The 26,589-nt window shown below is 32.7% G+C and overlaps 1 protein-coding gene across 3 annotated transcripts in view; it reads left to right on the top strand.

Annotated features, from left to right (window-relative positions):
- PCDH17 (protocadherin 17) overlaps positions 1-26,589 on the top strand; it is a 113,543-nt gene that overhangs the window by 16,944 nt on the left and 70,010 nt on the right. For 2 of the 3 annotated variants that reach the window (XM_004012040.4, XM_060394030.1), the window contains exons 2-3: positions 22,353-22,411; positions 22,545-22,717. In XM_004012040.4, the coding sequence (XP_004012089.2) occupies positions 22,353-22,411; positions 22,545-22,717 (232 nt within the window). The remainder of the gene's footprint in view (positions 1-22,352; positions 22,412-22,544; positions 22,718-26,589) is intronic. The other variant, XM_042254620.1, reaches the window with a different exon arrangement.

Genomic DNA, 26,589 nt, shown 5'->3' with positions numbered 1-26,589 from the left:
AGAGCTCTTAATTGAAATACTTTACTGCCAATGCAGGAGATACAAGAGACGCAGGTTTAATCCCTGTGTTGGGAAGATCCTTTGGAGTAGGAAATGGCAACCCATTCCACTATTCTTGCCTGGAAAATCCTTGGACAGAAGAGCCTGGTAGGTTACAGTCCGTAGAGCTGCAGAGTCAGACAGACTAAACGCACACATGCATACACATGTTGCTTTTAAACTACTACAGGACTTAATTACTATGTATCTAAATTTTAAACTTTGATGGAAAATTCAGGTCAAACAGTTAGGAGGCTTGGTGGAATAAAGGCTTCAAGCAGAATGAGCTTTCACACCATATTACAAATTTAATTATCCTTATTTGACAGAAGAGTCGAGATTCAAAGTTAAGGAAAAAAACAATGGAAAGGAGCATAGAAATATACATTTAGGAAGTTCAGAATTCACTGTCAAATCTCATTTATGAAAAAGCAAAAGACTTTCATAAAGGGTAAACTAACAGTGTCAAATATTACATCAAGTAGCCTATGAATAATAAGTTCTCAGTGGGGATATTCATATTCACAATTATATAAACATTATAGTTCAAGTCCATCTGTAAATTCACCCTGGAATATTTGTTATTTGAGGGAAAGAAGGCCCATCATCAGTCAGTGCTCTTCTATCCAGATGAGCAGTCGGGCTGGGTCTTGATTCATGGCACTATTAGATATCAAAGGCCCATGTATCTAGGGCAGACCTTCTCCTACACAGTGGATCCAAGCTGGACCTGAAATATTAATATTTCATAATCTGTCTGAATTTTACTTCTTTCCAGAATGTGCTTGTTCTTGAACTATCATACGTGGTTTTTTTTTTGTTTGTTTTTTTTTTTTTTTTTTTTAAGAATGCAGCTGAGAAATCTTCTGGAAAGGTGACTTCCAAATAATGTTGGTAGAATGTGAATGTTTTGCAAATATACTAGTTTTCATGAGTTTAATTTCTTTTCACATAAACCAAATAATCTAAACACATGTGTCATCTGTTTATAAATTTCTCAAAAAGTTGTTTAAATAACTGAAAAGTATCATCAAAGCACATAATTTGAGTGAAGCAAATGGAAAGAAATTATTGCTTATATTTTATACTGATCTGTTCTAATTTTTTTCTTCCTATCTTTGCCCTCTGGTATCTTTTCTGTGATATCTATTCAGAAAACATATTTTTACATAGATAGCTTAAGAACCTTCTACATTTATGTACAACTTAAATATTTTTAAATATGTATATATATTTTAAAGAATATATATATATGTATATATATATATATATATGTATGTATGTATGTATGTATATAGGTTGAAGAGACCATGGTGGAATTTCTCACCAAATTACTACTTAACTGTACAGTTGCCCATCAGTATCTGTGGGGGGTGTATTCTAGGACATCTTGAATTCCAAAATTTAAAGATGCTCAAGTCTCATATATAAAATGGTTTAGTAATTACATGTAGCCTACACATATCCTTCCATGTACTTTAAATTATCTCTAGATTACTCACAATACCAAAGGCAATGTAAATCCTATGAAAATAGTTGTAAATATAATGTAAATGCTTGGTTAATAGTTGGAGCTTACAGCAAATTCAGGTTTTGTTTTTTGGAACTTACTGGAATTTTTTTCCCCCAAATGCTTTTTGTTTGAGATTGGTTGAATCTGAGGATGTGTGACCCGATGATATGAAGAGCTGACCATATGTACATTTGGACTTAAGATCATGTAGTTGATTTTACATAGTGGAGCTGTACAGGGGCACATTGAATTTCAGATGGGTTGGATTCAAAGTACTATGTTTGGCATCATTAAAATGCACCTCATAGACAAGATACATTTATTTAGTTAAAACTAAAAAGCTTATTTCCTTTAATCTAGACTTGAGTGTATATTTTAAGAAGTAAAGTGTTGATATTCTTTTTATATAAAAATGATAAAATGAACCTCTCCACATGACTCCCTCATTTTGTTCTTCAGGCAAGAGTGTGCTCTATTGAGATATAGTAGAGAAAGGATTCTCCATCTGCCACTCCTGAAAATAGAATGCTTAGCTATTTACCTCTTGATAAATCTTCTTTATTTATTTATGACTGTACAAGTCAGAGAAATAGACTAACATATCAGTTCCTAACATAAAGAAAGGAAATTTATAGTTAAACTTTGTCAACAAATTCTTTAAAGTTATTTTCATTTAAAATTTCCTGTTAAGCTTCAGTGAACTGCTTTATTTAAATAGTCATCGTTTAACTAGAGAAATTTAATCTCCAAGGACACATCTGTTATTTAATGATATTATAGGTTGGGTTTTGTTTGGTGAAAGTGTGGGATGCAAAGGTGCTAGGGGTTGGAAAAGAAAAGGGGCTCTAATTCAGTATCCCCAGGTAATATGATATAATAATTGGCAAATGGAGATATCATTTCAGTTGGTTAATTGTAATAAACCTATTATCTTGTTAGAGGATTAAAGTAGAATCAACATGTTGGGAAATAGATAAAAGGTGCATGAAAGCATTTAAAATTTAATCATTAGGTTTTATTGCACCCATCTGCTCCCAGGAAATATAATTGGAAATTCGATTCATTGACCTTTAGCTGCCATTTTGGATCATAGTTCCAAAGTCGATGTTTTCAAGTTGGATATTTGAAGTTAATTTGATCAGAACCATACTCAGTACATTTTTAACTCAATTACCTTTTTGAACAAAATTTCAAAAAATAAAATCAGGCTTAATGGCTGGTGTGTATTTGACAGTAGCATCAGCATAGTTGTTTAATTCTGGATCTGGTTAAAGCAACTGATGTTCAACTTCATTAAGGTTTCTCTTAACTGAAAGAACTGACAAACTTTTTATGTTGCTTTATTCACAAACTCCTACTTCTCATTAATTATTCTCCAGATCTATATTACACTAATGTATAGTTACAACATCCAATTACACTAAAATTACCTACCATGACATATGAAAAAACAGTATTTAGTAAAACAGGTGATTATCCTTAATTAAAAAAAAATTGGCACTTCTCAAGCCCCTTATGCCAACATAAATATGATGCTACAGAACCCTCCTAAAATATTTCTTACACTTCACTCAGAAGAGTGAAATGTAATAAAATTACATGCCTAACAGAAAAAATAATTATGTAAATTGATCATGATTTCTTGTCAGTGTTTGTACACTGCTCTGTTCACTGAAGTTCATGTAACTTGGAAAAGAATCACGATTAAACAGGTGTTTCTTCAGCCTTTGAGATCAAATTTCTGAAATATTTATATAGTGATGAGCCAGATGTACAAAGCTTAACCTTATAATCCCATTTTGCAGCTTTTCCAAATACTTGGAAACTTGTTAAGTATGAAGCTGATTATTTTGGCAGCATAGTTCCGTTAATAGGATTCAGATCTTCCTTATTTACAAGCGAGCGCTGTTAATGTAATCTAGTATATTAAGTTGACATGGAAACTGAAAAAGAATCCATTTAAGGGTTCACTGACAGGGAAGGGTTTCTCTAAAGCTCTTTTTATTGTGGTTTTTTTTTTTTTTTTAATTAACTTCTGTTAGAAAACACATGGTACAGGTGAATGAAGTAAGTGTTTTAGGTACTATGCTACTACTTTGGTGTGAAGCAACTATTAATCTGATTTCTCATACTTTTATCATAATCTTGATATATACCAAATATGACAATGCATCCGCCCTTTGCAAATATCCCCTTCAGCATCATCTCAGTTGTAAAGCCTTGCGTGTCATTTGACATGTGAAATTATTTTAAATGCACTTATGCTTTTTTAATGAATAGAGGCAACAGACAGTAATGTAATAATGTGTCATGATTTTCATTTTGCTTATTTATTGGTTCTGCAATAGTAGATGGAGAAGTTATTGTTATGCTTTCAGTTTGAGCTGTTTATGCACCATGCAACTAGGTGCGCCATTTCGTATTTGTGACATTCTGTCCTCTCAAGAAAAGAGTATCAAGATTCTTAAATCAAATTAGACTAGGAAGAGTTTTATACTTTGTCTTTTCTTTTCTTTTTTTACTTTATTTTACTTTACAATACTGTATTGGTTTTGCCATACATTGACATGAATCCACCACAGGTGTATACAAGCTCCCAATCCTGAATCCCCCTCCCACCTTCCACCCCATATCATCTCTCTGTATCATCCCCGTGCACCAGCCCCAAGCATCCTGTATCCTGCATCGAACATAGACTGGTGATTCGTTTCTTACATGATAGTATACATGTTTCAGTGCCATTCTCCCAAATCATCCCACCCTCTCCCTCTCCCTCAGAGTCCAAAAGTCTGTTCTATACATCTGTGTCTCTTTTGCTGTCTCGCATACAGGGTTATCATTACCATCTTTCTAAATTCTATATATATGTGTTAGTATACTGTATTGGTGTTTTTCTTTCTGGCTTAATTCACTCTGTATAATTGGCTCCAGGTTCATCCATCTCATTAGAACTGATTCAAATGTATTCTTTTTAATGGCTGAGTAATACTCCATTGTGTATATGTACCACAGCTTCCTTTGTCTTTTTTTATACTAAGTGCATAGCTTTTATAAACTACCTGACTCTGCTTGAATAATAAACTCATGCTCCTTCAGAGAGAGGAAGAACCTGTTTTTCAAACTATATGAGACCACCCAATTCCCTATTTCATAAAGTAGGAAAAAGGAAACAGACCATCAGTGACTAGAACAATTCTTCAGCTTTTTATCTCTCGGGAAATTTATCTATTTTGCATCTTATATTTATAAAAAATGTGTCTAATGAAACAAAAATAAAGAGACATAATATTCTTAACATTGCTACTCATCAAGAAAAGGCAAATCAAAACCCTTCACCTCACAGCTGTCAGAATGGCTACCATCAAAAAGAATACAAATAACACGTTTGCAAGAACGTGGAGAAAAGGGAACCCTATACACTGTGGATGTGAATGTAAACTCGGTGCAGCCACTGTGAAAGGCAGTATGGAGGGCTCACAAAAAACTAAGACTAGAACTACCACATGGCCTAGCAATTCCACTCCTGGCTATATATCTGCAAAAAAATTTTTTTTAAAAACCCACTAATTTGAATATATATATACACCTCATTGTTTATAGATCATAGCAGCATTATTTAATATTGCCAAGATTTGAAAGCAACCTAAGTGTCTATCAACATATAAATGAATAAAGATGTGTAACATGTATTGTATATATACACAATGGAATACTACTTAGCCATAAAAATGAATGAAATTTTGCAATTTGCAGCAACATGCATGAACTTGGAAGGCATTATGCTAAATGAAATAAGTCAGAGAAATATAAACTCTGTATAATAGCACTTATATGTGGAATCTTACAAATATAGCAAACTAGTGAAAATCAGCATAAAAAGAAACAAATTTGTAGATACAGAGGGCAAACTCGTAGTAACCAGTGGACAGAGGGGCAAGATCGGGGTGGGAGTACAATCTGTTGGGTGTAAGAGATGTTCAAGAATGGGAAATAGTGCAGTTATTTTAAATGGAAAGTGACCTTTAAAATTTTTCTTAAAAAATTCGTACAGCTCTAAAAATAATCAAAATTGCTTGGAAAAAAAGAAAATCTCTATTTTTACAAGGAGAGGCACCTAGCTATCTTTCATGGCCAAAGATATTAAAAGCTAATTTCCATATTAATTGGCACAGGTCTGAAAACAGATTTTTCTGAAAAGTTAAGTATTTGCAAGTAAACTAGAGAATATTTGTCCAGAAGACCTGGCATACCCAGAAAATATTCAGATAATGACTTTAAATAAAGTTTCAAGATTAATTATATATTTTAATAAAATAAGTGTGCAAATACTGACCAAAAATCCCATATAGAATTAGGTAACCTATAAAGAAGAATTCTTCAAGGACAATGGATATGTAAATACATGTTGAATAATAAAGTCTTTGGACCATTATTTTTGTGTGTGTGACATATTAAAAAATATGTTTCTTCATTGAGACTGTGCCTCTATATCTGTGTGGTTAAGACCCAGGCACGGCTGGTCAACTGCCTTTTGGATTTCAACGGCTTTAGAATTGATGCTTTTGAACTGTGGTGTTGGAGAAGACTCTTGAGAGTCCCATGGACTGCAAGGAGATCCAACCAGTCCGTCCTAAGGGAAATGAGTCCTGAATATTCATTAGAAGGACTGATGCTGAAGCTAAAACTCCAATACTTTGGTCACGTGATGTGCACAACTGACTCATTTGAAAAGACCCTGATGCTGGGAAAGATTGAAGGCGGAAGGAGAAGTGGACAAGAGAGGATGAAATGGTTGGATGGCATTATTCAATGGACATGAGTTTGAGTAAACTCTGGGAGTTGGTGATGGACAGGGAGGCCTGGTGTGCTGCGGTCCATAGGATCACAAAGAGTTGGACAAGACTGAGCAACTGAACTGAACTGATCATCAAACTGGGAATCTGTAGTCAGCTTCTAGGGGCTATATTTCACCACAGGAAAAGTTACTTCCTTCCTGTTTGATTTTTAGCAAGTCACTAGTTTCCATAAGAAGAGAGTTTACTCTTGGGAACAACAACTATTACAAAACCCTGATATGCAAAAATTCAAAGAAATATTAATATGTTTAATTTTGAGTTGTTGTACCAGTCCCTGCTGGGATGGGCAATACATGACATACACACACATACACATATGTGCACACACACACACAACCAGATTTTTACTTTATAATATTGTAGGCAGCTGTATTTCAATTTTAAAATCTTATATATTCAAAACAATATATTAAAACTGCTTTTTACTCAAATTTATATAAATATAGCATAAATATCTTTCTATATCCATGATGTATTTTCATTTTATATGATGGAATTCTTGGCCAATTATGAACATTTTACAATTCATTTAATCTTACTCTCATTGACAGACTCTTTATTTATCCAAATTTGTTTTTATTTATTTATTTTTAGTTTTTATTTATTTATTTACTTATTGATATATAATTGCTTTACAATGTGTGCTAGTTCCGGCTGTACAAAGTGAGTCAGCTATATGTATACATAGGTCTCCCTCTCTTGGGCCTCCCCATCTCACTCCTCTGTCTCACTCTAGGTCACCCCTATCCCCCCACCTCCCTCCTGGAGGTCACTGCAGAGCTGAGCTCTTTGGGCTATACAGTCGCTTCCCACTAGCTATGCATTTTACACATGGTGTTGTATATGCGTCAGTGTTATTCTCTCAGTTCATTCCACTCTCTCCATATCCACATGATTGGCAGATTCCTTACAATGAGATTCTAGTTTCAAGGCCTTGGCTTTTAAAAGCAAATAAAACTTACTTTTCAGTCCAGAGCAAGTGGCTTAACTTCTTTTTTCCTGTTTTCTTACCAAGTGTAATAATGATATTTGTTACTCATCATGCTGTCATAAGTGTTAAGAGTGAAATATGATTGTGCTGAAAAATAATGTTAATGATACTAAATTCCAAATAAATATTAACCCGTATTAGTATTTTTGTTAACAGCAAAAGACAGAAAACATTCTGGAGCAGTTAAACTTTGGGCTTTTAATATGTAGACATATTTCCTGCAGAAACAAAATTTCAGTAGGCCTCAATCCTAGATTATTTATGATTATAAAAATGTAATTTTACTGGAATGCAAATTTGTTTTACTGTAAATTTCTATTTTGACCTCTCTAAACTAAGAGTGATCACTTTTGTTTTAATGTTAGACATTTTAAAATGTGATTGATTTTTGATAGAATTTATCTTGTGAAAATTTGTTTCTAGATGTCTAAAACTTCTTAAACCACCAAAGTAAACTCTGAAGGGGAGAGATATTATTAAGTCTTCCTTAGAATTGTGCTCTTTATTCAGGGAGACCTTGTGAGAAATAAAGCTCACACTGGGTAGAAACTGAAGAGAAGTTTCCATGCAAGAATTGTAGGCAATGAACATTAGAAAGTTAGAGACATATGACAGCATCTGATTTCATTTGCACTTCTTTTCATGTGAGAAAATCGAAGCACAGAAATGTTACCACAGCTTGCCAGGAATAGAGAACTAATGTCATCTGACTCAGAGTTTAGGATGTTTACTCCTACACCAGTTGGGATATCATATTTGACATGCATTTCTATTGAGGTATCTGTAGAGTATGAGAACATCTTATAGCATGAAAATTGCTGCTATGAAGTAATACAACTTACTTCCTAAACTGCAGGTCAATTTAAAAGAGAATTATTTAAGGCTTCCACATAGTAAACGTCAAACACTCCACTGGAGCCCATGTACAGCATGTTGTCACAGGGTCTCTCCAATGGGAAACCAGCAGTAGTGTCAAGAGGCTCTCTACTTGTTCCTAAACACTGAAAATACTTTCAAATTTTGGAGACTCTAGAAGCAGCCCTGGAGTCTCATATTTAATCATAGAACTGGCTTTGATTCTTTTATTCTCATCAAAAATTGTCTAGTAGACATCATTATTTTTATTTGTGTTCGATTTCAGGGCTGACCAATTATAGGCATAAAGCCATTCAACTAGATGTGACCTGGTATTAGAAGTCTGTAGAGAGTGTTGGTTAACAAGCATGCTTAGAATGAAAATAATCTGTGAGATGTGTCAGACAATGATAAATAGAATAGAATAGAAAGAAAAGGATAATACACACAAAAGCAAGATGAATCATATAGAACTTGAAGGATTTTTATTTGAAAGAGTGCAAAATTTGGAGTCAAAAGAACTTCTTCATATTACTTACTCATACTGAAACCTCTGGCTACTCTTTCATGAAGTCCACAGGCATCAGTTTCTCCATCCATAAAACAGAAATAATTATAATAGCACCAGTCAGTCAGGCTGAAAGGAAATAATAGACTTGGAAGAGTTGAAATACTGTGATGACATCAACCTCTAAAATGTAAAGAAGCACAGGAGACAAAGCTCAGCAAACTGAAGAATTCTTTCCTTTGGGAAGGAATGGGTTATTGTTATCCTTAAGAACACTCTAGAAGAACTTACAATACAGTTCAGGAAACTTCATGCATCTAAGTGCATTTTGCTTTCAAGTGTTCCCATGGTGGTACTGTTTCTGCAGTTTTAAATTGTTTGGAATTGAATATAAACATGCCGTAAATCACCTAAGGCCTAAATCCACTTAAAAGTATGATTCATTTTTCAATCAGGTACTTTCTAAATGCATACTCTGTGAGAAAGTCTGTGTCGCACAGAGGATGAAAATGACTTCTAAATCATGACCTGATGGCTTAGCAGATAAAGAATCCACGTGCAATGCAGGAGGCAAAGGAGACACAATTTGATCCTTGGGTCAGGAATCCCCTGGAGAAGGGAATGGCTACCTACTCCAGTATTCATGCCTGAAAAATACCCTGGACAGAGGAGCCGGGTAGACTACAGTCCAAAGGGTTGCAAAGAGTCAGACATGAGTAAGCAAGTAATCACATATGTGAAAATGCCTCATTACTATTGATATTTCATATACAGAATTGAGTAGAGTAAAAAATGTTAATTGTATGTTAAGAACTGAACTGAGTCTTTCTAAGTCAGGAGCCTTCAACTTTTTCTTTTTTCTTTTTTTTTAAATTTTTATTTTTACTTTATTTTACTTTACAATACTGTATTGGTTTTGCCATACATTGACATGAATCCACCACGGGTGTACATGCGATCCCAAACATGAACCCCCTCCCACCTCCCTCCCCACAACATCCCTCTGGGTCTATTCTAAAGTTCAGGGGCAATATGGACTCTGTCACAACTACTGAACTTTGCCATTGAAGGATGAAAGCAGCCAAAGACAACATATAAGTGAAAGGGAATGGTTGAGTTTCAATAAAACTTTATTTTCAAAAATAGAGAATGAGTCCCATAACCACCCAGAGTTCACCAACCAATTTTGTAAGTCATACCTATTAAAATATTTATTTTTTTTCTATTTGAGTGTCTGTTAAAAAACTGTACTATTTAGACTTTAAATTATTGTTGTTGTAGTCACCAAGTCATGTCTAACTCTTTTGCCACCCCATGGACTGTAGCCTGCTAGACTCCTCTGTCCATGGGATTTCCCAGGCAAGACTACTGGATTCGGTTGCCATTTCCTTCTCCAGGGGATCTTCCTAACCCAGTGATAGAACCTGAGTTTACTGCTTTGACAGGCAGGTTCTTTACTACTGAACTACCAGGGAAGCCCAGACTTTAAATGGTTTCTAACAAAATAAAAATGACTGTTACTTCAAAACTAGATATTTGATATATTGGAAGAATGCTTTCTTATTACGTCATGAAGTGATTCTCTAGGAAAGAATACTAGAGAAGAAAAATTCTTAGAATTAAAGTCTTCAAGCAAAGAAAGAATGGGGGTGTGTGTGCTTGAATTAGGAATTAAGTGACGACCTGATAGAGAGTAGAGATATTTCATTTCATTTTGTGCTAATGTTTAATTAAAAATATGTTAACGTTAGTAAAGACACTTACCTTTATTTTAATTTCAGGTAAGAACACTAATCTAAAATAGACTATTTCCTTTGACTCATGCATTTTAAATGTGATACTTATTCTTATATTTCAGAGGGAATTGAAAAATATTCTGATAATCTAATACTCATAAATTTGGTTAATAATTAATTTTTCCTCAAATATAGGAATGCTTTTTTCTTTGTAATGTTCATTTCTGAGGACAAGTCTTCCAGATTCCTGTATGTTATCTTCTAATTTCCATAATTGTGCTTTCAAATTACTCTTTTGTTTTTAAGCCAGAAATTCAAATCCAATGGATATTTTTTAATTTACATTTTTACATAATTTTTGTTCTTTGGAAGGAGTTAGTAAATTATCCTTAAATACTTGCAAAATGTTGAAAACTCAGAATTTCTCAAAAGTATATACTAAATACTGTAAAATACATTGTCTGTTTAGCTGGTTGGCTGAATCCTTACTTATAAAGAGTTAAAAATTCTCTATGCCTATCAAGTGTTAGAGGAAGGAAATGTGAGAAAGGTGCTACACCATTTAATTTCATCTTGAATTCCTCCTACTTTTTTCTTCCCCTAAAAAAAAAAAAAAAAAAGAATTGGAATGCACCTATACGGCCAATGACTTGAAAGGCTGATGCAAAATCATATCAGAAACTGATCTTGTTGATAACTTTTTCTTGCATTTGTGAATATAATCAACATTTTAAAAATAATTGACTGTCAATATTTTGAGGTGCAAGACTGGTGAATTGTGCTTACCAAATCACTGCATGCATAAAGTTTTAAATTTTAGTGTATTGTGAAAAAATATACTAATGAAACAGATAACAGCCATACAGATTGTTTTACTTTTTAGGTTAGTTATTTACTTTTTAGGAATTTTACCTAGTGATTGACTAAATATAATACCTTAAATTTGCACTTTAAAGGGTTCAGAAGTACCTATTTTGACAATTGATAATATATGACTATAATGATGGTAATTATACAGTTAAGCTTACAGTATGCATTATATATTTGATAATAGATGCCATTATTACCTTTTTAGGGCTTCCCTGGTAGCTCAGATGGTAAAGAATCTGCCTTCAATGCAGGATACCTGGACTTGATCCCTGGATTGGAAATATCCCCTGGAGAAAGGAATGGCAACCCACTCCAGTATTCTTGTCTGGAGAATTCCATGGACAGAGGAGCCTGTGTCCATGGGGTCACAAAGAGTCAGATATGACTGAGTGACTGGAAAAATCTAGTCATTAGAATTAAGTATAATATTAAGCATATTAAAATAATTTAATATGAAAGTATAAAAGAAAGGTACAAATGCCCAAAGAGCCATCTTGTTATCAGGGGTAACAGTAGTACTATTTTGCTTAGTATGTAACAATAATTTTTAAAATCATTTCAAGGCAATTCACATTAATGTCTCATTAAGTTATTTCTGAAAATATTGGAGGATGAAGCATTATTTTTCTCTATTTCTCAGAGAGGCAGTACATCAACCGACGGTTCCTGGCAGTCTTTGGCAAGTGTTACTGTCCTGCAATGAATTAGGCATATGACAAGTGACCCTAGGAAAGTCAGCTGTAGTTTTTCTGTTTAAAAAAAAAAAATGTGTACAGTGACTATATTGTGTCTCCTAGGACAACTGAAAAGAATGAATAGTAAATATTAATAATACTATTTTGTAGATCCTACTGTAGGGCTGCTGCTGCTGCTGCTAAGTCGCTTCAGTCGTGTCTAACTCTTAGTGACCCCATGGACTGCAGCCCACCAGGCTCCTCTGTCCATGGAATTTTCCAGGCAAGAGTACTGGAGTGGGGTGCCATTGCCTTCTCCAGCAGCATACTGCAAATCTCTAAGTATAGAATAGTGATAATAGTGCTGTGATACCATCTACATGCATTTAGATGCAGTGAGGTAGAGTTTCAAAGCATTTCCATATTAGCTAAGTTAATTGGACTAAAAGTTGGTTTGAATCAAATAATCCAATTTTTTAATATATATTTATTTATTTTAATTGGAGGTTAATTACTTTACAATATTGTATTGGTTTTGCCACACATCGACATGAATCTGCTACAGGTATACACGTGTTCCCCATCCTGAACCCCCCTCTCTCCTCCTCAATTTTTTAAAATTTCCATTTGGTTATGAGCAAGTTTCTCAAAATTAATAAAATTCGATTTTAAAGACATGTATTCTGCAGAAAGACAGCATTCATAGTGATAAGAAGTCAAATAATGTGTCACTAATTTTTCTCCCTCCCTTTTTGTTTTTATCTTCTCATGTGGAGCATTCTAGAAGTTCAGGCTTATAATGAATTTTTGTTGGGGATATATATTTGTGTTGTTAGTTTCTTGGAGGCCCAATTGTAGAGAATTTAGTTTCAGATATTCCCTCCGGGGGAAAAATCTTTCCATATTCTTCATAGAGATGGAAAAAGAGTACAATAGGAGGAAAGCAGAGGAGAGTTTCTTAAGAATAAATGTCTGATAAAGAGTTAAAAAGAAAACAAAAGAATATCAAACTTCCTCTGGTGCTTGGAAGAAAAAGGGAACTGCATATTACATAGGGCTGAGATGGAGATGCTTAGCATCCTGAAGAGAATGGATTAATTAGGGATGTTGAAATTAGCAATCTTTCAGTAAACTTGTTTGGATTCCTTTCCTAAGACATCAACTCATGGCCTAATGTGCTGCCCTTGCCAGTGGAATAGCACAGTTAGCATTTGGTGGATCCCAGTGGTCTCTGGGCTCCAACTTTCAGCAAATAACAAATAGCTCTCATTTTATCTTCTGAGTATTTCAATTTTCTTCTTTCTTATCAAAGATGACTTTAAGATCACAAATTGCATAATTAAATTCTGGCATGCCAGCTATTATTAAAGTTATCAATGCCATTTATAAAACGGTTAACATTTTCAAGAGTTTTTCAGATATAGCCACATCACTTCAAAAATTCATCTAAGTCATCCGAGTTGAATAGTGGACTTAGAATTCTCACTTACAGGATATAGCTTGTCCCCCCATTTTTAAATTTAAAGTAATGTTAGTTTTTGCTCAATGTGGTAAGAATTTCTCTTTTTTTTCCCTTGTGCTTTTAGTAACATAACACAAGTGTGGACCACACTGTATTTGTATAAAATGTATTATTTTGGAAATCACTGATAAATACAGTTATTGCCATACCTCATGCACTTTAGAAATTTCAAAGCTATAGGTGCTGTCAGATAACTTTATAAGTGGTGGCTTAAAATGTTGTTGCCTACTTCAGCAATGTGTAGAGAACCACACCATATATTCTGTTGAAGGCAGAGCTATCAGAAGCAATGTCAGTATGAAAAGGCTTAAAGTGAATTATTCACCTCTTAACACTCCCTTGTGTTCAGACTGCTGCAAAGAGAATGCTTGTTATCAATGTGAAAAGCAGTGCCTTTGAATTAAGGGAAAAGTTCAACTTGTCTCATTTTGTTTGCAACCCAGTGGCATCAATACATACTATCAATCTTTTGTCCTTAATTCAAAGGTACTTTTAAAATTTCACTCCCCCGTTCCTCTGAATTAGGAAAACACTGATCATCTAAGTATAACTGAAACTATAACTACACATCCAACTGAACATTCACTTGTGAGAAGTTTTCTCTTAATGATGACTTCAAAGAGTCATGTACACACTTTTGCTTTTCTTCAATAATTCCAATTCTAGATCAATAACACTAGAATGAAAGCTTTCTTTATATTTGTATTGCAGCCTTTGAAATAATCTTTTTGTATTTGATATATCTGTCTGCTCTCATATGTTACAAAATTATAAACAGGCTGCTGGCACAGATATATAAAGTTTATTCAGATAAACATAAAACATTTATATTATATACACATATATATGTATATGTGTGTGTATATATATATATAATTGGTGAGGTAGATGCTTCTAGAACTTGGTGCAAAATACTACATCTTTTGTCCCTCATTGTCTAATCTGTTGTCAATATTATTTATTGTATCTTTATTTTCAAATATTATAGTTTTGAATTTTAGTTTTAATTTTTCCATTTTAGAACTTTCATTTTGACCCTGTTTCTTGTCTTTAAGACGAGGATACCGCAAGAGAGGTTCTTAGGGCTCAAAACTTGAGGCACTTACTCTCAGGGTCATGCTTTTACATTCCTGGCCATATTTCCAATATTCTAAGATATTTTAAGGTCCTTGTTGGTTAATTCTGTCATCTTTTTCATGCCAGGGTCTCGTTTTATTGATTGATCTTTCTCCTAGGTATGGTTTATATTTTCCTGGTTTATTGCATGCCTTGTCATTCTTGATTGAATCTCAGATATTGCAGATTTTACATTGTTGAATGCTAGATTTTTATATTGTGCATAGTTTGAGCTAACCGTATGCTTCAGTTTACCTACTGAACCTCTGTCCCAATGGCCTCCTCTTTGGTAAGAAACAGACATAGAAACACAAAATAATATCAAAAAAATGCCAGCAGTTTTTAAACCACTGTCTTCTGTGTTTCCACAACAATGATTCTGGAAATGCCAGAGCTGTTTGGTTTGTCAAAATTGATCTCTCCATAGGAAGTTTCCTGACTGCCTCATGACTCTATAACGGGAAATGTAAGATATTGCTGGTAAATTAGCACCAAGGTTTTGTGTATATATTTATCATATAGTTATTGCACTAATCATTGATTGAGTTCTAGCATCATTTACTTAAATAGTATCTATGATGGTGAAAAATAACTCTAGAGTCTGCTTTCCTAATGCTCACAATGTTTTTTTCTCTCCTCCTTTTGTAGGGATACAATTGGAGAATAGTACTCTGATTTTTTCTTCAAGTTCTTTTGAAATGAGACTCAAAATGATGGGGATTTTATTTTTCTCATTCCACAGTTTTCCCATTTTCTAGAAATTCGGTAGTGTTTTACAATTTACTGGACTTTCATCCAGTTATCATCATTTCGAGATTACAGTGGTGTTTATAGGATTAAAAAATTTGAAAATTGGGAATTCCCTAGTTGTCCAGTAGTTAGAATTCTGCGCTTCCACTGCAGGGAGACTGGGTTCAGTTCCTGGTTGGGGAACTAAGATCCTGCAAGCTGTGAAGTACAGTCAAAAAATAAAAAGTTAAAAAGTTATAACAGGAAAGCTATTATACAACTAAGAATTTTCACATATTATCTCATATAAAATATAAAACCACACATTTTAGGTTGTTTTATCCTTTGATACCATCAAAGTTGTAAAATTATTTTGACAATTTTTCATACACTTTGGGGCATCTTAGATGCTAATAATTTCATATTCAGTGTCTTTAGTTTTTACAAAGATTCACTTATTTACAAATATAGAGTCACTTTCATGAGGTATTTTCTAAATTAAAAGACTCACCATTTCTAAGGCTGGTTCCTACTTCTTCATGCTATAGCTACGTTTTTTCATGCATTGAAAGGAAAAGCTTCTTTGCCATAAATGCAGTCTGAAATCTTTATTTATTTAAAGTATGTATTTTATGGCTGGGTAAACAAGAACTACACACAAGAAAATGATCTTTGAAAAAAATGAAAATTAAGCTAAAATAATTCATATTTAAGATGACTGTCTTATAGAGTGTTGCTTGGGTTTGTTAGTGTGGCTATATAGAGTTTTATATCTCAAATCCCTTTGTAGCCTGTCCAAATAAACATGGGATCTCTACACAGGGTTTTGAAAGTTAACTGTATAGATTTTAAAGACAAAGTTCAGAAATAGTCTTTATTGAGACTATTTAATGAAAACAATTTTAGTTTTATAATTCTCTGTGAGACAGAAGTAGCTTCAGTGTGTATGAGATGCAGATGATCACCATATACATTTATACTTAGAATTACCTGTTATTAGCATCCAGTAAAATGAACCTTTTTTGAATGTGTGTGTGTGTGTTTTCATGTATAACTTCATGAAACTAACACCACAGTCAGCATACTAAAGAGTTCTATCACCATAAAAAGCTTCCTTATGCTCTATCTCTATAGTCACTCTTAACCCTGGCATCCACTGATCTATTCTTTGTCATAACAGTTTTTGCTTTTTTGCAAAGTCTTATAAATAGAATCATACAGTGTACAATTCTTTTGAGATTGGCTTCCTTCACTCAGCATAATGCTTTTGTGATTCATCCAAGTTGTTGGATCAATTGTTCATTTTTGTTGTTGTTGTTTATAGTTTTCATTCTATATATATACCACAGTCTGTTCACCAGTTGAAAGTTATTTGGGCTGATTCCAGTTTTGGCAAAGAGAGCTCTTGAAAAATGTACAGATATCTGTGTGATCATAGTTTTCATTTATTTAAGGTAAATACCAAGTTATTGGGTTAATTTTGGTCTTTTCTTTCCCCTATGGATCATATTTTTGTTATTATGTCAAAGAATTCTGCCTAACACCAGGTCACATAGATTTTCTGCAGCGTTTTCTTAAGTTTTATATTTTCATTTAGACCTGTGATCAATTTAAAGTTTTTAAAGTGTTTTTGTTTCATTTTAATAAGTTGTTTATTTCTATTGAATTGCCTTTTGCAACCTGGTAGAAAATCAGTTGAATATCTTTGTTGGTTACTTCTGAATAGTCTCCCCTGTCACATTGATGTATGTGTCTTTTCCATTGACAATACTACACTGTCTTCATTAGTGTAGCTTCACAGTATCTCTTAAAATAGGGTAATGTGATTCCTTCAAATTTAATCTTTTTTTTTAAATATTTAAATATTATAGTTTTTTGTTTTAAATTCTAGAATCCTCTTATCTATAGCTACAGAAAGTCATGCAAAGAATATGAATGGAATTATATTACATGTATAGATTATTTGAGGAACTTTGATGTTTTGATTATGTTGAATTTTTAATCCATAAACATGATATATCTTTCCATTTATTTAGGCCTTTAACTTATTCCATCACTTTTTGTAATGTGCCACATACAGATTCTGTACTTGTTTTTATTTTCATTTTTATAAATTATCTATTTATTTAGGTATTTGATTCTCAGGAAAATATTATAAATCTGTTGCTTCAGATATTTAAGTTTCCAAATAGGTCATTGCTATAATATAGAAATATGATTGATTTTTGTGTGGTGACTTTGAATATGGCAACATTGCTTAATTTATTTGTTGACTTTGAGAAGTTTTGTTTGTTTTCATTTGTCTTGATTCTTATTTTCTGCTTGAGCAATACTATTACCTGAGTATACAACAACACTGTGAGAAAAATTTTTCCTCCTTTTCCAGTTTGTGTGTCCTTCTTTTATTTTTTCTTGCCTTATTGACCATACTATGGCTTTCGTGCAGTGGTGAATAGAAGTGGTGAATGATTTCAGTCTTTCAAGTTTGGTGTTTGTTATGTTCAAGTCGCTAAGTCATGTTCAATTCATCGCAGCCCTGTGAACTGCAGCATACCAGGCTCCCCTATCCTCCACTATCTAAAATTCCTGTCTATTGTGTCCATGGTGGTATCTAACCAGTCATCTTCTGCTGCCCCCTTCTCCTGTTGTCTGCAATCTTTCCTGTCATCAGAGTCTTTCCCAGTGAGTCAGTTCTTCATATGAGGTGGCCAAAGTATTGGAGCTTCAGCTTCAGCATCAGTCCTTCAGTGAATATTCAGGGTTGATTTCTTTTAGGATTGACTGGTTTGATTTCCTTGCAGTCCAAGGTACTCTCAGAAGTCTTCTCTAGCACCTGAATTCAAAAGCATCAGTTCTTCAGTGCTCAACCTTTGTGGTCCAGTTCTCACATCCATACGTGACTACTGGAAAAACCATAGCTTTGACTAGACAGACCTTTTTCAGCAAAGTGATATTTCTGCTCTTTAATATGCTGTCTAGGTTTCTCATAGTCGTGTTAGTTATACTCTTTTTTGATAGATGCTGTTTATACAACTGAAGAAGTTTCTTTCTATTCCTGTTTGCTGAGAATTTTTATCATTAATAGATGTTAAGTTGTGTCAAATGTTGGACATTTTTTAAAATTTCTATTTGTATGCTTCTAATAGTTAAAATCTATTTTGACTCCTTTTGCTATTTTCAGCTCAACTTTTTTATGTGCATATAAGTGGTCATATCAAATTAATCTACTTCCACAAATAAAATGTTTTCCCAATTTCAGGCAACATGGTTCAGCTTTAGTAGGTGCTTTCTTTCTTTTTTTTTTTTTAAAGATACAAATTTTTTAAATTGGTATATTATAGATTTATTTTTATAGTTCTAACTGATGAGCAAGTAGTAGAAAATAGTATATCTTAGGAATAGTTAATCACCACTTACTGCTAATAAAAAATATGATTTCAAGTATCATTTATAATTCACTACAATTTCCTGAGCACTAGAAGATTGACAAATATCAAAGAAACCATTTGTATCATACAGACTTTATCTGCTTTGTTTACTTGATTATTTTTTATTTGTTTATGTTTTCTATAAAAAAGAATGTAAAGAATACCTAAATTTTTATCTTCATCAAAAATCAATACAAGAAACCAAAAAAATCAAATTAGGAGGGTCAAGCAGTTTTTAAAATTAGTTTAGATTTGTTTTAAGTTATCATTCTGAGCAAATGATCATTTTTTAAAAAAGTACCAAACATTTGCCATTTTATTTCTGAGTGAAATAGTTTAAAATAATCATCATATCCTACAGTTTAATTCAAAATGTTTACTTTAGAACTTTTCTGTTACTACTCATCAATTCCATGGATCCATTTTTTAATAATAAACAAATTATATGCTTTAAAAATAAATGGTAAAACTTGCTGTGTTCAAGTTGCATTTGAAGGGAAAACATTCTAATGATTCATTTTTATGGAAAATAATGAAGTTTTCAAGAGTTAAATATATTCATAATTTAATTACTCTGCTGAGACCTAAAAATGTATGTCTTTGACTTCAAATTTTACTTTCTTTCTAAACTTAAAATTTAAGAATTTTAAATGTACAATGTGGAACTCAATTTTTAGAATACACTGTTGGAAAATAGCTAAAAGCCCTTCTCTTTCTAAATTTAGCCCTTGATATATATATGGCTTTTTGTCTTTTTTGTTTGCTTGTTTTACTCTGTAAATACTGTTATTTTATATTTGGATTAATTTTAATGAGTTTTCAGATACCCTTGGAGACTGGATAATGAAAATGTTATTTCTATATTAAAATCAGTGTGGTTTTTATAGTGCATTAGTCATAAGTTTGTTAAAGGCTAAATGGCTATTTCATTATGGTAATTATAAACACACTCTATCTCTCACATTCCTACCTATTTTAATGGAAAAATGCAGACAGACATTATTAGTAAACTTCTGATACTCTGCTACTACTAAGTTTCAGACTTCTAACATTGTACTTTGTGAAATTCCATAATAATAATAATAATAAGCCAACTTTTTTTTGCCTTTTTTTTAAACTACCCTCATTTCTCCTCCTGTATGTATCTTTCTATTTTACTTTTCCTCCTCTCTCTATTTTTCTCTTGTCTTTCTCCCTGCCTTTATTTTTCTCTCTTCTTTCCTTTCCAAAATTCTTTCTTTTCTAACTGTCTCTTGTTTGTTTTTATTTTCATCAAAACAATATTTGGAAGTATTACCATTGCCCAGTTGTCACAAACACTCTGAGACATACATACAAACATACAAAGACATGTCTGCACACACACTAGCACATAATTTAAAATAACCCTTCACTTGGAAAATGTATTTTATCTCTTAGTTTAAGTCTCTTATTAGAATTGCTTAGAACTTTGATATTATGCAAAAGTTTTTAGTTACTGTCTCTATTATATCAGGGGAAGAAAAGTTTTCCTAGTCTATCTCCCTGTGTCTAACTAAATAGGATCCATATTGTATGAAGTTCCACATAACCAAAGCCATTAACATTATAAGATTAGCTGTAATAGCCCTGATATAGCAAATATTAGGGGTTTCCACTTTTCACTTTACATTTTACTCTTTCCGTAATGGGCTTCCCTGGTGGATCAGTAGTAAAGAATCTGCCTGTCATGTAGGACACACAGGAAACCCAGGAGATGTGGGTTTGATCACTCGATCAGGAAGATCCCCCGAAGAAGGAAATGGCAACCCACTCCAATATTCTTGCCTGGAATCCCATGGACAGAACAGCCTGACTGGCTATGGTCCATAGGTTCACACAGAGTCAGACAGAACTGGGCACACACTCTCCCTAATACCCTGGATTCTGTTTCTGATCTAAATACTCAGGCTTAGCTTTCAGCTGACAGCAATAATGGGTTGATTCATTTTCAGCCAATTCAAAAAAATGATTTTAAGTTTATATGTGGAGTTTCTAAGTAATTTTAGTTTTAAAATTGGCAAGATTATTTTGCAAACATTTTTGCTCTTGGTGTTGGTTTCCATTACTACTTTAATGGAAGATATTTATCTTTTAAAGATGGATAGCTAGTTATGGAAGCAATTAAGGTGCTTCACAGAATCTGGAAATTTGTAAAACATACTAATAAAATATATCTGCCACCACTACTAGTTAAAATAGATTAGGAGTGAGAAATTAATCTACCTTGTTTACCATCATCTTTGCATTTATCTTGACAAAGGTCATTAGAATCACAACAAGAAACAGATTAAGAAATCTGTGGAAGTTTTTCCTGTCCCCCAACTTCTAGCAGACAGTGAACCTTAGAGAGTATCTAAGCTATTACTCTCAACAATTTTTTTCCAGTAATAGTTTAAAAGGCCAAATATATTATTAACATGGGACAAGAAAAGAGTCTTATTAGTTTAAATTAGCCTTATTTATAAGGAAAACACATTGCTCTACATTAAGCCTTACCTTGGGTCCTCTGCTTCATGAATTATGCGCTTCTGTGTCACGGATACTTGTATGCTTGATGATCTTGTAGGAACCCATAGCTGCTTCAGAGCACAATGGTGTGATATGAAGTGAGGCAGGAAACAGGAGAACCTTTGTCACTGAGTCAGCTGCAAGAAGAAGTAATGTGTATGAATGTACAGTATGGGGAGATCTATGAAAGATCTACTCTCTTTCTCCCAAAAGACTCTGTTCCATGGTACAAGGAGAATTCAGTTCTATTTGGCAGACCTCCATGTCAGTTTGGAAGCAGTAAAAACAACCACAAAAACAAGTCTCATTTCTCAGTGTCTTTAATTCTCCATGTTTTAAGTAACATTTTAATTCTCATTTTGATTTCACTTTGTTTTAATAATCAAGAGCTAACACCCCTCTCCCTTGTATTGAGTACAATTTCCAGTGTAAAGATGCAGCGAAGAATGAATTACAGAGATGAGTCCAGTCATAGGTGCTATGCGTGTGTTTGTCACTGGTACAATTTGAAGGAAAGGCCCTATATCTCTTAATTAAGGCGGGGATGACTTTAAACGATGTTACATCAAGGAGGGCAAAGAACCCCAGCAGATGATGCAAATTTGTTTCAAAATGAGTATTATTAAATAATTCATGTTTTTAATATAGAGAAATTAGGTCATTTTTCCACTCCTCCCACAAATGTTCAATCTTAATATCTAAGTAATGAAACAATACAGAGTGTTATCCATCCTGGTACTAACAGAGAATGCCAGTTATGACAGGCTCATTGTTTACTTTAACAGGTAATTTGTGGACTGGAATCATTTAATTGTTCTGAGTACATAATTACATGTCAGCAATTTCCAATTTAATTAAAATGTACAAATCTGAAGATTAAGGGAATTTTTGAATTATTAATCATTTTTCCACTAGGAAATCTTGTTGCTCTGCAGGAGATTTGTCCAGTGTACAACTATACGTATTTTTTTCCTTCTTTTCCGCAGACAGACAATTTTCCCGCAGAGCCCAATTACATGGGCAGCAGGCAGCAGTTTGTTCAAAGGTAAGGCCTATTAAATAACTTTCTCAGCTTCCCCATTTGCATTCGTGTCAAAATTGCTTTGCAAGAGTCTACACTTCAGGTTCAAACTCGTAGAGACAATACTTTCTCTTCTTTTTCTTTATATGTATTTCAGTAGCTCCACGTTTAAGGACCCAGAAAGAGCCAGCCTGAGAGACAGTGGGCACGGGGACAGTGATCAGGCTGACAGTGACCAAGACACTAACAAAGGCTCCTGCTGTGACATGTCTGTTAGGGAGGCGCTCAAGATGAAAACGACTTCAACTAAAAGCCAACCACTTGAACAAGGTGAGTGAAGCCTTCCAATGCTTACCAAGTATAAAGCTTAAGCAATATTAAACCTCAGAATACTAGTTGTAGTTTATCACCTTCGAATGGAACTTTTATAATACAGCAAAACAAGCAGTAAATCCCAAGGTTGCCTCACACAAAAAGCAATTTTTCAATACTTCAGTAACCACAGAAAGATGAAGTTCATGGATTCTAGCCTGAAATCTTCCTGGAATGAGAACTTTTCCAAAGTCACTAGATTATACTTATTTTTATGAACATTTACTAACCTTTGCTGTTTTGTATTTTAGTAAAGGAAAATATGATATATGTTAACTAGATATGCACATTTTAATATATTAATATAAAGATTAAATGAATAAATTTAATATATTTAGGTGAAATGAAAACTTGATTGAAATTGTATAGCTCTTAGCAAGGTTGGTATTATTTTTAGTGTGGGTTTTAGCTCCAAAGTCGTTTTTCAAGAGTCAAATAACAGCTAAGCCAGAGTTCTGGCTCCTTCTTTTGATTTACATCTAAGTCTTCCTGGATATCAAATAAACATGAACTTGTTTACTCTGATGGAGGTAAAAAGAAACGCTTCTTCATGAATATATGTCTTTTATAAAAGTCTAACTTCAATTCATTAGCTCGATATGTCTTTTTATTAATAGCAATATTTTTATTGTTTTAAACACAGTATGTTTATTAATGATTCACCCAAAGAAAATTAAGCTACTCTTTTGTGTAAGACTTAGATGCTGTGAAAAACCTTTTTTATATCCAATTATAAAAAGTAAAAAGAACTGTTGCATAAATTGAATTTCAGAGTTATAAATGCATATTATATTAGTTAATATTAGTTTTCAAAATATTGATGATATGCAAGTATGTTTGATATTTAAGTTTTGAGGAGCTATATTTAAACTATTTGAATTTACTTATTTATTCTTCTAAGTCATTTAATGATAGATGATTCATAGAAATTAAATTTTTGCCTCTAGTGTAATCTCTCCTATCACATACACATCAGCAGATAGCATGCTTTTTAATTTCTCTAATCATGTTGAAATTTTGATTCAAATATGCACATATACACATATATATACATTCAATACAGAAATTAATTAATATATATATTTAAGTTTCTGCACTCAATATAATTACGCTGGCCCTATTTTAAGAATGACCCTCTCCAAAGCCTTCTTTTCTAAGTAATAAGTGCCAGATATATTGTAGCAAGTTTTTGCATAACAAGGCAATATTGTTTTAAAAGTTACTTTTAACAAAAGTTATTTGAATACTTACCTAACATTTGCAGTTCTTGCAAATTTGAATGATTATTTGATGTGACATATGTGGTCTTTATGGGTTTGACTATACAATGTCATATAAATATTTTAGGCACATTTTAGATAATGAATGTTTGGATTTTGGTATGTGAATACATAGCCTAACAGACTAATCTACGTCTGTGATAAAGTGGTTTGCAGGTAATTCATTGGCTACTGTTTGTAAAGCTGTATAGAGTAAGTAAAGCGTTTACATTTACTGTCATAGCTTCATGAGAAAATTTGTTAATTAAAACCAGCCTGCTGCTTACTATGAACTTCTTAATTCCTTTCCATACTCTGAATGAGCAATATAATTGATAAGAATGAAAAAAAAAAAAAACCTGTAAGGTAAGGACATTTATGTCTGAAAATATAGTTTATACTGAAAACCTGTTATTTTTTCCTATTTTGGTATCAAAAAGTAATGTCTTAGAAGGATGGCTTTTGTTCTTAAAAGAACATATAGTTGATGTATATTTTAATTAATATTACACATAAAATAACTTCTAGTCTACAAGTAAGAATGCCAATAGAGATGTCTCCTGTAAAAAAAAAAAAGTAGTTTTCATGTATCCTTATTAACAAACATGAGAAAATTATGAATCTGAAAGCCACACTTAGAAGATAATCTCTGAATTACATAGGAGACTGACTTGTACTTTAAACATGATTTTTGAAGGATTAACTAAAAAAGTATTTCATTGATTGAATGATTGATGGATTTGGCTCATTAATTCATTTAATAAATATCTATTAAATGCGTTCAATAGTAAGGAAAATTAGATACTTTTGGGACATCAAAATAAATTTGATTTCCAGCCTGCCTTCAAGAAACTGTATGTAACTGTGGTAGAGATGGGGACTCTCTCTGTGTCTCTCTCCCATCTCCTCTCTCATTTACCTGTATCTCTTATCTGTCTCCCTACCTATCTCTCTATCTACCTCCAATCTGTCTTTTTCTGTCCATCACCTAGATCATCTTTTTGTCTCCCTGGCTCCCTTCCTTTAAGTTTTGTCTTTTTCCTATCTATGTATCTTATGTATACACCTATCTACCTACCTATCTAGACGCAGAGGAGGCATTTTTACTACTATTGTTTTACTACTATTGTTATTACTTCTATTGTTTTTACTACTTACCGTAAACTATGCTAAATTCATTTTAACATTAGCTTATTTAACCTGAAAACTCTAAAATCGCTAGCATTTGTATCTTACATTTAAAAAAACTGGGCTATGGGGAACTTGTTAACTTGCAGAGCAGTTTGGAATTTTATCTTAGATCTAGATCTGACCAAAATTTATATCTTTTCTATAGAACTTTATCTCCAAATAGTCAAATTTGCTCAAATATACATTGTGATTCATTGCTATGACTAGATATCAAGTAAACTTTGAAGGTTAAGTTAAAACTTGAGTTCATGTATATGAACCTTGGGGGACAATATCAAAATTACTTATATGCATTGAATTATTAGTGGCTAAAACATATTCTTTTTGGTATTCATTGCATTTATAAATAGATGAATATAGTTCCCCTAACATTTATAGATGTTAAGAAACTTTGTCAATGTTCCATGATGTAAGTAGTGAAGTCAGCATTAGAACTAAAATAGCATCCCTCCAGGGTTTGTCCTCTTAACCAATGCTTTATACTATTCATATAACGAATGGCTTACTCAGAAAAATAAATAAATAAATAAATGTTTGAAGAAGCAATCAGCCATTGTCTTGGTCATTGTACTCTGTTAATTTATTTGAAAAGCATTACAAGCACCAATGCTAAATTAATTTAATGCACACCTATAAAGAGTAATTTCCTTTACAGATGAAAGAAGATGACAGCAGTATTCAAATAATTATCTCATGTCCAAGTTTCATATGTTAAACACTAATTTTTAATATCTTAAAAAATCTCCTAGAAAATAGAGATAAATTTCCTTTAAAACAGAAATGAAACAAAAAGAAACCTATTTATCATTTTTGCTCATTCTAAAATATTTATAGTAGTGCCTTAATAGTTTTTAAAAAGTTGTATCATGTTATATTTCATATTTTATATTCATTTAGTTGGCTTCTTTCCCTGCTTACATTATCTCTATTAAGAAAAATGATGTTCTATTTCTAACTTAAAATACTATTTTAAGTTAGAAATTAAAATCAATTTAAAAAATAATCTCCATATTTTCAATGGACATTTTCTATGCTAATAATAATTTCCCTTTGCAAATAGCTTAGTACACTTGAAATTTTATTTCATTAACTCAACTGTTGCTATTTTATTTTCTCTTTTGTACCATTAGATTTTTTTCCATTTGTTTTATTCCTGTTATTTGTACTTTTACTACCATCAGTTTAAGCATCCCAGATATACAGCACTAGTATGTGTTGCCCATTATTTTAGAAAAAAAAAAAATTGATTCAGTAGCTAATTGATGGTATATAGCTGAAGATAGCTTTAAGGACTTTATGTTAATAAATCCTCTAATAGAAAGAAGTTATTTTAGTTTCTCTTAGTGTGATTAAAAAAAAAAAAAAACCACCTCTCAAAGA

This window comes from Ovis aries, chromosome 10 (genome assembly GCF_016772045.2).
Source record: "Ovis aries strain OAR_USU_Benz2616 breed Rambouillet chromosome 10, ARS-UI_Ramb_v3.0, whole genome shotgun sequence".
In the NCBI taxonomy this organism is placed as follows: Eukaryota; Metazoa; Chordata; class Mammalia; order Artiodactyla; family Bovidae; genus Ovis; species Ovis aries.
This window is presented reverse-complemented; position numbering and strand designations above follow the sequence as displayed.